Here is a 12,981-nt window from a genome sequence, read left to right as displayed (position 1 = left end):
AAGGGCAGTTTGTCTATACTGCAGAGAGAAACCAGATGTTTCCCTTGAGTCGAAACAAGCAAATGACAATTCAGTCACACTGCAGAACAGCCCGAAAAAAAAAAAAAGAAGTAAATTCCGGAGCACTAGTACGTGTGGGCCAATTTTTTGACCTCCGAACACCTCCAGCTATACTTCTATTTTTCATTGTGCCTGCAGGACATTGATTGCCTTTGCAGGTCTTTAGCAGCAAGCTCCATGCACTAACCCTGGTTAATGTATAACTCTTTAACTCGCACTCTAATCTGACTGTGGCAGTGATGAGTTGTAAATTCTACAGCATGTGTACATTTCCTGGGCTTGACACGAAAACGCCCTTGCAGACCCGGCAGAGTTCATAGGTTGAAAGTTGAAATTTTCATATTCCGATTGGGTTGTCTGCATTCCCCAAAGCCTACGAAAAGACTGTTATTTGAAAACAGGCAAAGGGTGGAAGAGTATTATTATAAATTCCACGGGCCACTTCCTGGGGCTTTTGTTTAAATTAGCGGGAACTTTAAAAAGAAAGGCTGAAGTTTAAATTTAACAAGTGTATACGCAACAGAGGCTTTTAAAATAAATACATAAATGGCCCTTCCCTGCTTCTGGTGCCCAATAATGATGAAATAGACCAACATCCCCGGCAGGGGGGAAATACCTTTTGGGAAAGATAACAGTGCAATTTGCATGTGAGATTTTTTTTTCAGGGTTTTTTGTTTTTTTTGTTTTAATTAAACAATAGATCAGTTCACCAGCGATTTGTAATAAAGTCAAATTGAGTAGTTTGAAAGAATAAAAGGAACCTTATGGGTCTGAAATAACAAACTTCACATCTGTCAGAATTATGGGAAAGTGTTTGGCAAGACCTATTTTAAGACTTGTAAAAGCTAATGCTCTGAATCTTAATGAGGAAAGCCTGGGAAGGGGAATGCTTTGCTTACTGAGCTGTATTTGAGATCCTCAGTAAAGACCTTTGCAGTACTTCTGCGGCAGTAATATCAAAAAGACCATCACTGAGCAGATGCAAACTATTATACATAGAATGGATAAGCAACAAGGTCCTGTTGTATAGCACAGGGAACTAGATTCAGTACCCTGTAATAAACCATAGTGGAAAAGAACATGAAAAAGAGTATATATATACATGCAACTGAATCACTTTGCTGTACACCAGAAATTAACACAACATTGTAAATCAACTATACTTCAATAAAATAAAAATTTTTTAAAAGACCATCACTGTAACCCTCTTCTTCTAAAAAGTATAAAGCAGTTTTAGTGTTCTCCTAAGTCTGAACACAGTTCATACTTTGAAAACAAACAGTACTTGTGTTTAAGAATACAGCGTTTTCGTTTAGCTAATTATTAGCTAAACAACTCCCCATTAATGAACACGTTCCCTGCACTATCCTACCTTCTCCTGATGAACTCCAATGGAATACAACACCCTAAAAGAAACATATGTGTGTCCTTAGACCTCAAATCTTAGTCACGTTAATTGCAATCCTAAATAATGGTGCAAAGTGGATTTTGAACTAAATTGAAAAAAAGATATCACTCTCAAATGGAAGTGAGATCCTTGAGGTTATTCTGTAACTGGGAAAGGGTGAACAGAGCAGCACGGAGGAACAATCTGAAAAGAACTGGAGAAGAGGAAAGATATCCGTTCCGTTTTTTACACCACATATGTACTAAAAAGCTGAAGATGAGAGGGATTCTCTCCATTTTGCACAGACCTTTGGCTTACGACTTACGGTTCACCATGTGCCCAGATGTCCCCAGCAGGAAAGAAGCATCAGCAATTGTGTTAATTATGCTTCTGTTTGCACTTTCCTTCAAGGCTAATTATCCACTTGCTTCATTTAGCCCTTGATCACAAGTTAGTCTGAGAAAACATTCCTGGTATGAAGACCCCTGGAATTCATCTGGTAAAAATGTAAATCCAACTGCCCTTACTACCTGTGATAAGCAAGGCAGATTCCCCCTCCAGAATTAAAGTTTTGGTTTGGTAAGGACAAGGATAAAGAAAAATAATTCCTTGACTAATTACTCTTTCCTGACCCAACCCAAATCTTTCAAGTAACAAAACAAAGTTTTGCTGGGTCTGTTACTACTTCAAGACCCTCTCTTCTTCGGCTTTGGTGTCTGCAGTGCCACTGAATGCTATTAATTTGGAAAGACAGCTCTACAATTAAAGTCATAGAATGCATAAAAGTCCAATAAGAACCTCTCAAGTCTCTGATCAGGTTAAATGTGGATTCCAAGTAGGAGGAGAGGGGATGCTTATTTATCTAAAAGCATCATTCCTACTTGGCTTTCAACAGTTTGTTCATCTCAGAATGAGGGGGCTGGATTGATTTCTTTGGACTCAGAAATGTGTTTTGTCCTACTGTACAGCAAAAGGAACTATATTCAATATCCTGTAATAAACCATAATGGAAAAGAATATGAAAAAAAATGCACATATATGTATAACTGAATCATTTTGCTATACACCAGAAACTAACACAACATTGTAAATCAACTACACTTCAATTAAAAAAAGTGTTTTAAAATGGACTTAAATCTAAAAGCCCTTCTGTAGCATATGTCTTAAGGCTGAACGCCATGGCAATCACTGAGATACTCTATGGGAAAGTGTGAGCCTCATCTCCAGGCACAGAGTGGAGCCTAGACTTATAGGCTAAGGTTTTACATTCAGACAAGCCAGAGTTCACATCAAGCTCTACCCCTTAACTAGCTACATCATCTCAGACACAATACTTAACCTCTATGAGCCTCAGTTCCCCATAGGTAAAAGCTACCTCCATAAGGCTGTTTAAAATAATGACAGACCAGACCTTGTCCAGCACCTGGCTGGCTTATAGTAAGTAAATCTTTCTTTTTGTCTCTCCGGCTTCCCAATCTGGACAACGTTTTTCAAACAGTTCCAATGCCACCTTCTCCCTGTAGCATGCCTTGATTACAGATTCCTGGATCACAGAATAAGCTTTCCCAGAGTCTCAGGTCCTCACTGGCCAATATGGTTTTTTCTTCTATTTTCCCAGGAAGGAGAGGCTCAGGAAACAAGGCGGAATTGGGAAGAACAAGATGGAGCCAGAACCTGGGGCTCTGTACCCCACGCTTCTAGCCATCCCAGCCTGTGACCTTTGGAGAACTCTTTACCAGGAACACTTCACGGGCATGTGATTCCGGTAAAGGCACAGGGCCCTGCACTCAGAAGGGGCCATTACTTGGTTTCATGCTCTGCTGCCGCCATCTTGAATAATTTTTGAACTGGGGCCCCAAGTGTTCATTTTGCATTCAGCACCACCAATGATAAAGCCAGTGCTGCTTCCTTCCAACCTCGAAGACTCAGGATGCAGGTCACCTCTTCTGGGAAGACATCCTCAGCTCCCCTCTGATGGGCTCCCATAACCTCCCATAACCTCTGGCTCATACCTCCATTGACTCACCCACCAATATTTAATGAACCCCTGCTACAATACCACCAGCACTGCCTTTCTTGGGCACAGACCAAATCCCAGCACAGCGCTAAATATTTCTCATGCAAGAGTTATATTTACGGCAACTCTCTAAGGTAGGCACTATTATTATCCCCAATTTACTAACAGATTAAGGGATCTGTCCCCACAGCAGGGGGAGGAGGCAGAAGCAGGACTCTTGAATCCAGGCAGAGCACAAACTCAGAACCACTACTCTCCTCACCAGGTACCGTGCTCAGAACCAGGAACGTGGTGGTCACGAAAGGGGACATTCTTTAAAAGGACCACAACACTCATGCCACTAAAGTATAACTACCAGTTACATTTTGTAATCATCCCCTTTACACGCCTGGATACCTTGCTGGACTATTAATTTCCCCAAGTCCCAGCCCCTCAAGTTTATCTCTGTAATACAGAAACCTATCACAGACCTTGGAAAGTGATGGAGTTTCAAATATCCTTGAAGAATGAATAAAAGGTCATTCCTACATGTAGGCTAATTTTATTATCAATATTAAAATGCTTCAAATACTTCTTATTAAACTAGGACAATTACATTAAAAACTAATCCATTGATGTGTTGTTTCAGACACACCTTGAATGAAATAAGATGATCTAAACCACTGGAAGCAGCAATTTAAAAAAAAAGATCATCCATTTTTTTTCTCCCAATGGTGAATTTCTTATTTCCAGAGTTTTTAATTCACTTGTTTAAAATCAATTTTTTTTCTCCAGGTTCGAAACCTTTTCAATTCGATTAACACGATGCCTCTACAACTTTGGTAACATCCCAGGATCTGTGCCACTGGCATTCTTAAAACGACATAAATTCCTGCATTGTTGTGAATCTAATTTTGAGACCTGGAGCAAACACAAATTGAGGGACAAGCTGCAAAGTAACTGGCCTAAAACTGGCCTGTCCTTTTCAGAAATGTCAATGTCATAACAAAGAAATCCGGAGAACTCCGCCAAGTTAGAGATTAGGGAGAAAGGACAGCTAAATGCAAAAGGCAAACCTGTCCTGGTTCCTGGACAAGAAAAAAAAAAAAAAAAGCTATAAAAAAAAATTTTAGGAACAAATGGCGAATTCTGAGTAAGACGTATAGATGAGATTAATAGTAATGTAATGATAAATTTCCTGATTTTGTAATTATACTGTGTTATGTAAGGAGAACATCCTACTAGGAATTAAACGCTGATGCTGATGTATTTACAGGTTAAAAGGGAATAGCGTATGCAACTTAATTCTCGAAGGGCTTAGGGTGTGAGGGGAAAGATGAAAGAGCAAAAGCTTAACAACTGATGAATCTGGGTGAAGGCAAATAGGAGTTTTCCACATGATTTCTGCAACTATTTTGCTAGTTAGAAGTTATCACCCACCCCCCACCCCCAATTATTTAACTGTATTAGTACAAGTACTGTTACTATTAAACAGGAAATGATGCAGAATGCAGATAAATATAATGGCTTATAATCTCATGATCAAGGACTTGATATTCTAGTTTCCAAACTTTTTTGAACTCCAAACATAGTGTTGAAAAGTACATTTTAAGATGCCATGTGATAAAAAGAGAAAACAGTCCTGCGTGGACATACATATACGTATCTGTTTCCCTTTGCTTTTGAACTTACTAAATGAAGATCTTGGTGAAAAGCCTCACTCAAGAAAATATTATTACATAATTGAACGGTAAGGTAAAAAAAAGGCTTCTTTCTCTTCCTCTCTCTGAAATTCTCCAGTTTGGGCTTCTTACTTTGGTCCTTCCCCCCAAAGTGTATCAAATAACTAACCTCCCCTCCTTCACTTTCCAAGCTGACAGTTCTCTTCAGTGCCGTTTTGGGGCTTTCAAAACAAATTGCAGAGCCAGGGTCTGGGTTAATATTCAGAACTCTGCTAGGTCTTCCCCTACTGTTGGATTGGCATGACAATGGAAACCACGGGCCACAAAAGGAGACCCACAAAGGAAGACAAGTGTTTAATGCTACAGCCATCTGCCAGTTCTCCTCAGGATCTTTTCAAGAACGGAGGGAAGCTAAAGCAGGGGCTGAGAAGGGGGTCGGGTCTGCAGGGGAGGGCAGAAAAATCACTCACAGGAAAAGCAATTGCAATATGAAAAGAACCAAAGAAGGTCTGGAGCCTGGATGGCTGAATGAATGGGATCCCAGGGCCCCTCCTCCTGAGCTCTAAATAGACCCACCGCACCCTCTCCGATGGGGCTTTTGTCGGTTGCCAAGCATTTTAAATGTTTTAGTCAGAATATGTTATTAAGGGAGGATTTAATATACACAAACCACAAAAAAACGTACTCCAGAGGGGTCTTCTGATTACCCACATGGAAAGCCCAAGCCACCTGCCTTTGCAAAGATTACGCTGGGTTTTCTTTCTTTAGGTAGCAAAACGTCCTAAATACAGTAGTTTAGCAATAATAAAGCATTTCTATACCAACTCTAAATCCCCCCTTCTCCCAAAGACTTGCAACTTTTTAAGACCACCAACTATGAAAATCTATTTCAATGCATTAAAACAAGATGCTTTCATGCCCTCACAAGATTATACTTTTAAAAAAAATTTTGGAGCCTTAAATAAATTTCTCCAACATTTTTCCGAGAAGGAAAATTCTACTCAAACCCCTGAAACCATGGACGGACTGCTTCCTCGGAAGACTAACGCACTTAACATAAAGCAGTTCACAACCCGGCTGGCTGCAAGCTCCCTTGGGCATCTATCTTATCTCAATTTCCTGAAGGCAAACCACAGCTTTTATTCCCCTCAGCCGCTCCTAAAACATTATTAATCCCTGAATGGGATCAGTAATCTTCGGGAATTTTAGGTAACAGTCTCTCAAGTCTGAATACAACCTTACAGGAAATCTAGGTAGAATTTGTAGTTGGAAACAGAAGTCGACATTGGCTGGGTTGTTTTGTGGGTTCTCAACGGTGTGTTTGAGCAGGTTTTTAAAATTCCACCATTTCAAAAATTCAAATTAAAGGTTACCTAGTAATTTCTCTTTGGGTCAGATTTAGTCACTCTTCACTCTTCCGTTTTGAGGATTTATAAGATGCCTTCAAAGAAACCTTCACAGATGCAGCTTTTATTATGTTAAGTCTGGTGCCTTCTTAAAAACTCACATTGCAAAGTTGTAACATTAGTTTTGTAATGTTGAAAGAGTATCTTTTAAAGCTGCACTGCCTTGGAAACTCGTGTGGGAGGATGCCAAGTGCACAGAATCAAATTCCAGTTTGATGAGGCACAAGTCAGATGACAGGACTGGCTCTACGAGGGCAGTGGCAGCCCAGGGGTGCGGCCGGAGTAACCCCAGGCCCTGGGGCAGACGCTGGCCTCCCTGGTGCCGGCAACGAGTGACTGTCCTGCCACGGGGCACCCGCACACCCGCCGGCCCCGGGCCTTGAACTCTGCTCCCTGACTGTCAGCGGCCCATGATTGAGTTGCAACCCTGTGGGCCACACACCCCACCCCCTGCACCGGGGGCCCTGCTGCAGGAAGTGGCCCCACTGGGGCCAGGAGGCTGACCTCTCGCTGTGAGCCGGCTGTAGACCTGCGAGTTGACTTCCTTGTCTCGTACGTAGCATCGGATCTCCTCCACCGCCTCTCGGATGACGGTGACGGCCAGCACGAAGCCCTGCACCGAGACAGAGAGAGGGTGAGCCCTGGTGGAAGTCACCTTCCTCTCCTGGGGCCGGGGACAGAAAAGGCCAGAGGCCACTTGAGGGCAGCAGGGCAGGACCTGCTAATTATTCCAAGTGCAGAAGCCCCAGCAAGCCCACTTCTCTGAATCTCATGCACCGGAAAAACTCTCACTGACACACACGTGTACAGGGACGTCCCCAATCACCACCACCACAGGGTTCCTAAGAGTGAAAAACACAGAAACCCCAGAACCGTCCGTCCACAGGTGAGGGCTGAGTGATGGTGACCTCTGACGTCTGCATCTCACTCGCCACGTGCCGGGTGCCATTCGAAGTGCTTTCCACCCCTTAGTGCAGTTCGTGGCTGAGATCACCACACTCACTACCCATGAAGAAACTGAGACACACAGAGGCTGAATAATCTTGCCCCTAAGTGATAATGCAGGGAATCTAGTTCCAGAGTCTTAACTGCCACAATGTTCTGCCTCTGGAGAAACTTGGGTAGGTGGAACCAGTAAGATGGGCCACCAGGACCCAAAGTGAAATGCATCCCTGTTTGTATTGACCAGTCAGTAGGGAAATCAACTTTCCGGAACATAACAATGTAACACTGTTCAAATAAACACCAACAAAGATTCTCCTATACTGCGTAAGATTTTCCACTTTCCTCAATTACTGTTAGATTCCTCTGCAAGGTAGGGGGCTAAGATGGGATGGGGACTTCAGTCTTTCCTGTAATGTTTTAAACTTCTATAAAGAAAACATACTAAAGTATTAATTGCCTAAGTACACACTCATAAAAAGAAAATTTTAAACTGCCCTACCTTCCCAAGTCAGATACCCCAACTCACAAAACCTGGTACAGAGGTTATACTCACAGCTATGTGAGTCACCCATATCTAGAATCTATTTTCATCTAGATTCTTCCTCTTGTATCAATAAAGGCAAGAACCGTCATTCATTTTTTCTTACAAAATACACTTGTCACCCCTCCTTTTAAAGTCTTTTTTTTTTTTTAAATGCAGAGAGCACAATCGCCCCAAGGTTAGCAGTAGTGAATTCTTTTGAGGCTTTCATTTTCATACTGTTTATCCCATGCGATATATTAAGTTCGATTCAAAGGACTTCAAATCTCTTATGTAAATTTAGCCAGAGATGGGCTGCTTTGTGAAACTCCTCCAAAGGCCCACACATCTTTACAATCAAAGGATTACTCCTGTTTCCACTCAGATGTAAAGTACACACTGAAGCCAAAGCAAAACTGGTACATTTCAGAAAAAAAACGCATAACCAGACCACATACAGAGGTGAGAGAAAACCCGTTCTGGAAAAGCAGGGCCCGGTTTGCAGAATCCCCACCCCCTCCCCCAGGCTGCTGTTTTGTTCTGGGCCAGAACCCACGTTTCTGTTGTTTGTTTTTTCAAATGTTCCAGTTTCTATTTCTCTCTGCGTGGGCCTGGCTAAATCCCATTGATGTTAATGGGAAGTGTGTGCTCACTACAAAGACAGGAGGCACTAACCTCCCTGCTACAAATAAATACTGCCTCCTAAGTCACCGTATCTATGACCCCCCGGGGACACACACACACACACACACACACACACACACACACGGTCCTCATCAATCCCAGGGGACGCGCCACATCTTAAACTAGAAACTGCTTTACAAAGAGCTGCAAATGTAGTCCAGAAATAAATTCTACCCGTCCAACTTCGGAGGTCCTTAAGAGCCACAGATACCGAGAAAGAGGCTTGAATGGGAGTGGGGGGTTTTCTGAGCTTGTAAGGAAATCAGAGGTGGTGACGGTGAACAGACACGAAATTCTGAAGGTGCCAAGACTCTTCTATAAGGTTGTATGTCAAAAATAGATTTACTAAAGCAAAATTATGAGAGAAATCAGAAAAGCCGTTCCCTCTGGTTGGGGAGGGGGCTGACTGGAGAGGGGCAAGAGGGAACTTTCCGGGGTGATGGAATGGTCTTGACCGAGGTGGTGTTGACATGGGTACTGACAAATGTCAACACACAGTGAACTGAAAACTTAGTATCTGTGCATTTTATGGCATGTAGATCCCATCTTAATGACAAAAAAAAAAAATCTAGATTATTTGGTCTTCATACAATTTTATGGATTATTTCAGCTGTCTCCTGAGGAATTTCTCCCTCTAACATATTACTATCAAGAAAAAAGTTACCAAAAGCTAAAACGTAATCCGCACAATGAACGATGGCACTAGTACCAGAATTTTTAAATTAAAATGAGAACATTTCCCGAGAATGTTCTATGTGTCAGGAGCTATTTGAAGCATTTTACTTGCTGTACTTCACTGAACCTCCCAACAAGCCAAGAGAGTAGACATGATCGCCCCTATTTTATAGGTGAGGAAACTGAGGCTCAGAAAAGCTTGTTCCAATTACACAGCTTCTCAGAGAAGTTGCAGCAAGAGCTCAACCATCTGGCCACACCGCCCCCATTTTGAACCACTGAGCTCACGGCTGGGTTTGAAATGAGAGGACTCTCAGGGTGGTTGGAGACATTTCAAAATGTACTTTAGCCAAGAACGGGAAATTGATTCTCTACACAAAAATCTAGGGGATTTAGGGGAAATCAGCTACAGTCTCCTAGAAACAGATGCTACCTAATTTGTCTGAGCCCAAACTCCCTTCTCGGCAGCCCCTGGAAAGAGAGGAAGAACTTGTACAAGACAAGCATCTCCTCCTGTCTCTGAACCATCACAGGAAACTTCGGCTATAAAAGGGGTCACAAGCTAGTGAGAAACCTCAGGACTGGGACTTCCCTGGTGGCGCAGTGGTTAAGACTCCACGCTCCCAATGCAGGGGGCCCAGGTTCAATCCCTGGCCAGGGAACTAGATCCCACACGCGTGCCACACTAAGAGTTCGCATGCCACAACTAAGGATCCCGTGTGCTGCAACTTAGAGGCCGGCAAGCTGCAACTAAGGAGCCTGCCTGCCACAACTAAGACCCAGCACAACTAACTAAATAAATAACCTCAGGACTGTCAGAGGCTGCTGGTAATCCACCTGTCTGCTCTCTACAGCCAGAGTCCCAGGGAAACCAGGTGATTCAGCTGCTTACACTGGAAGTCAGGCCTTCTGGCTTCTCCTGGAAATTCCGAGCGTCATTTCAGAGAGGAGACTGGGCTAGGACTGGGGTCGGGCCCTCTTCTAGAAGGGTGGCAGCCCTCCAGGTCAGCCCGGCCCCCACGGTTCACCCCATTGCATTTCCTGAGACCCTGGAGTCAGCATCACCGGTGCCAATGTACAGAATACATACTAGGAACAGAAAAGGGTAGAGTACCTACCATCAAGTTGCGTTCAACACTTTGATCCTCGGTCACCAGCCCCAAGAACCAATGTGGCCTCCCCCTGTGGAGGGAGCAACTCTATTCTGAATGGTTTCAAACACCCTGAATGCACGTCTGATCTATGTAGTTTCCTATACCTTTCCAACTTCCAAAGAGGCACACTGAGGTGACTTAAGACAGAGGTCTCGGCACATAAAGATAAAAAACACTTAAAAGAATAGAAGGCAACCCCCAGCTCCAAAGATAAACACTAGCTTCGGTGAAGAACCTTCCAGATCTCCATGTATTTACATGCACAAGTGTGCAAAAACACTTCTTGTGGGGGAGAGGGTCACAAAAATGGGAGTATGCTGTCCATGTTATCCTGCAACTTCCTTTTTTCATGCAAAGAAAAACATGAGTCACATCGTGTCGTGTCAACATCACTGGAGTGACTTCATCACTCCTGACTCCGGGGCAGCATTCCACAGTTTTGCTGGACCAGCGTTCAGGTAACCACCGATGGACATTTGTTTGCTTCCGGTGTCTGAGTAACATACAGCATGCTGCAGAGAATATCCTCGTACACACACCCCACACACATCCCAAAGCCTTTTCTGATATTCCAAAGCCCAGTCCTTAGAAAAAGAAAATGAGTGTCCGTCTCTGTGGGGCTTCACATCCTCTCCACATCCTAGCATGATCTCAAGCAAGCTCCTTATTCTCCTTTGCCCCATGTTCTTGTTTATCGAGTGAAGAATCTTTTTTCTCTACCAGTCTGATTTGCCTGCAGTCCATGGGAATCTCCAATAACCACTGTGGAAGAATTCGATAGAGCTGATCTCGTTCCCAACCCCACTGTTTCTCCTGCATAATTCCATCTTCTCTGAGTCATACACATGACTCTTGGTTAACAGAATGAAAAACTTATGCCAAAGATGGCCAAAGTTCCCTCCCCAACACACATGCCAATGCCAACGTGAACAAGGTTGTAGGGGTGCTAGTAGGTCTGCACCCCAAAAATCGTTCGGACGATGGGTTTATATGACAGGCTGGGCAGATGAATACCTCGAGGGGAGAGAGCACAGACCAGATATCATGCTTGAGATGGTAAAGACAGGGAGAGGCGGGGACACACAGCTGCCTTCTCGAACACCTTGGGATCCAACTGCATTTACATAATACATACTTTACTATAATGTAAGTTAGAGTGTATGTAAAACAGGCACGTGCAAGAAGAGACTGAAAGGAAACAGACCACAAACATAGATGGGGCATCTCAGGAGGTGGCCGCACAGGTAGGGATGTTTGCTGTGCTGCTTCTCCTTCAAACTTTTCTCCAAAAATAATGAGTCCCGGGGGACTTCCCAGGTGGTCCAGTGGTTAAGGATCCACCTTCCAATGCAGGGGACATGGATTCGATCCCTGGTTGGGGAACTAAGATCCCACATGCCGCGGGGCAACTAAGCCCTCGTGCTGCAACTACTGAGCCCGTGCACTCTGGAGCCTGCGCCGCAACTAGAGGGAAGCCGTGCGCCGCAACTAGAGAAGCCCGCATGCCGCAATGAAGACCCCGCATGCTGCAACTAAGACCCGACGCAGCCAAATAAATAAATATTTTTTTTTTAAAAAAAGAATGAGTCCCTTTGTAGAGTCCCTTTGTAGTTGATAAAGGAAAAGAAAAATGAACAGAGGCCGTTTTGCAGGCAGTAAAGCAGCAAGATCTGGGGTTTGGGGGGAACCCAACAGACAAGATTTGAGAGGTGGGATCTGGTCATCCCACACTCCCAGTCGAGGGTTCCTGAGCCCAGAAGGCACCAATATGAGGTACCAAGGAACCCCCTACAGCCTCAAGCAGAGCAGAGACTGCAAACCGGCAGCCTGCAGACAGACCACCAAGAGAAGGGGTGTGCCCACTCCACACAATGCTTTAACATTTTGTAAATGAGTTAGCAACGTTTGAAAATCAAGGGAAAGAGATGCTGGAAATTAGAAAAAAATGATTCAGCACTGTGTATATCTTGTAACCATTTTTCTAAAAAGGAGCGTTAGGGAGCAAGGAAAAGACAAGATTTTTAAATTTAATGTTGTATGTCAATTATACTTCAATTTTTAAAAATTATGGTAAATGGCAGAAGCCAGTCTAGAAAAAATTTATTCATTGCTTGTAAACTTTGGAAGAAGGAAAAAGAAATGAATGACAGTGTTCTGGGGGTGGAACTGGATAAAAGGGAGATCTTTCATGAGGTATCTTTTTTTTTTTTTTTAAAGTGAGTGAGTTTTTTTTTGTTTTTTTTTAAACTAATTTATTTATTTTTGGCTGTGTTGGGTCTTCGTTTCTGTGCGAGGGCTTTCTCTAGTTGCGGCGAGCGGGGGCCACTCCTCATCGCGGTGCGCGGGCCTCTCACTATCGCGGCCTCTCTTGTTGCGGAGCACAGGCTCCAGACACGCAGGCTCAGTAGTTGTGGCTCACGGGCCCAGTTGCTCCGCGGCTTGTGGGATCTTCCCAGACCAGGGCTCGAACCC

At 43.7% G+C, this 12,981-nt stretch overlaps 1 protein-coding gene across 1 annotated transcript in view; it reads right to left on the bottom strand.

Annotated features, from left to right (window-relative positions):
* Positions 1–12,981, bottom strand: part of ATP9A (ATPase phospholipid transporting 9A (putative)) — a 141,198-nt gene that overhangs the window by 96,138 nt on the left and 32,079 nt on the right. The window contains exon 4 of the mRNA XM_068565282.1: positions 7,036–7,144. Coding sequence (XP_068421383.1) covers positions 7,036–7,144 — 109 coding nt within the window. The remainder of the gene's footprint in view (positions 1–7,035; positions 7,145–12,981) is intronic.

Source organism: Eschrichtius robustus, chromosome 16 (assembly GCF_028021215.1).
Source record: "Eschrichtius robustus isolate mEscRob2 chromosome 16, mEscRob2.pri, whole genome shotgun sequence".
Classification (NCBI taxonomy): Eukaryota; Metazoa; Chordata; class Mammalia; order Artiodactyla; family Eschrichtiidae; genus Eschrichtius; species Eschrichtius robustus.
This window is presented reverse-complemented; position numbering and strand designations above follow the sequence as displayed.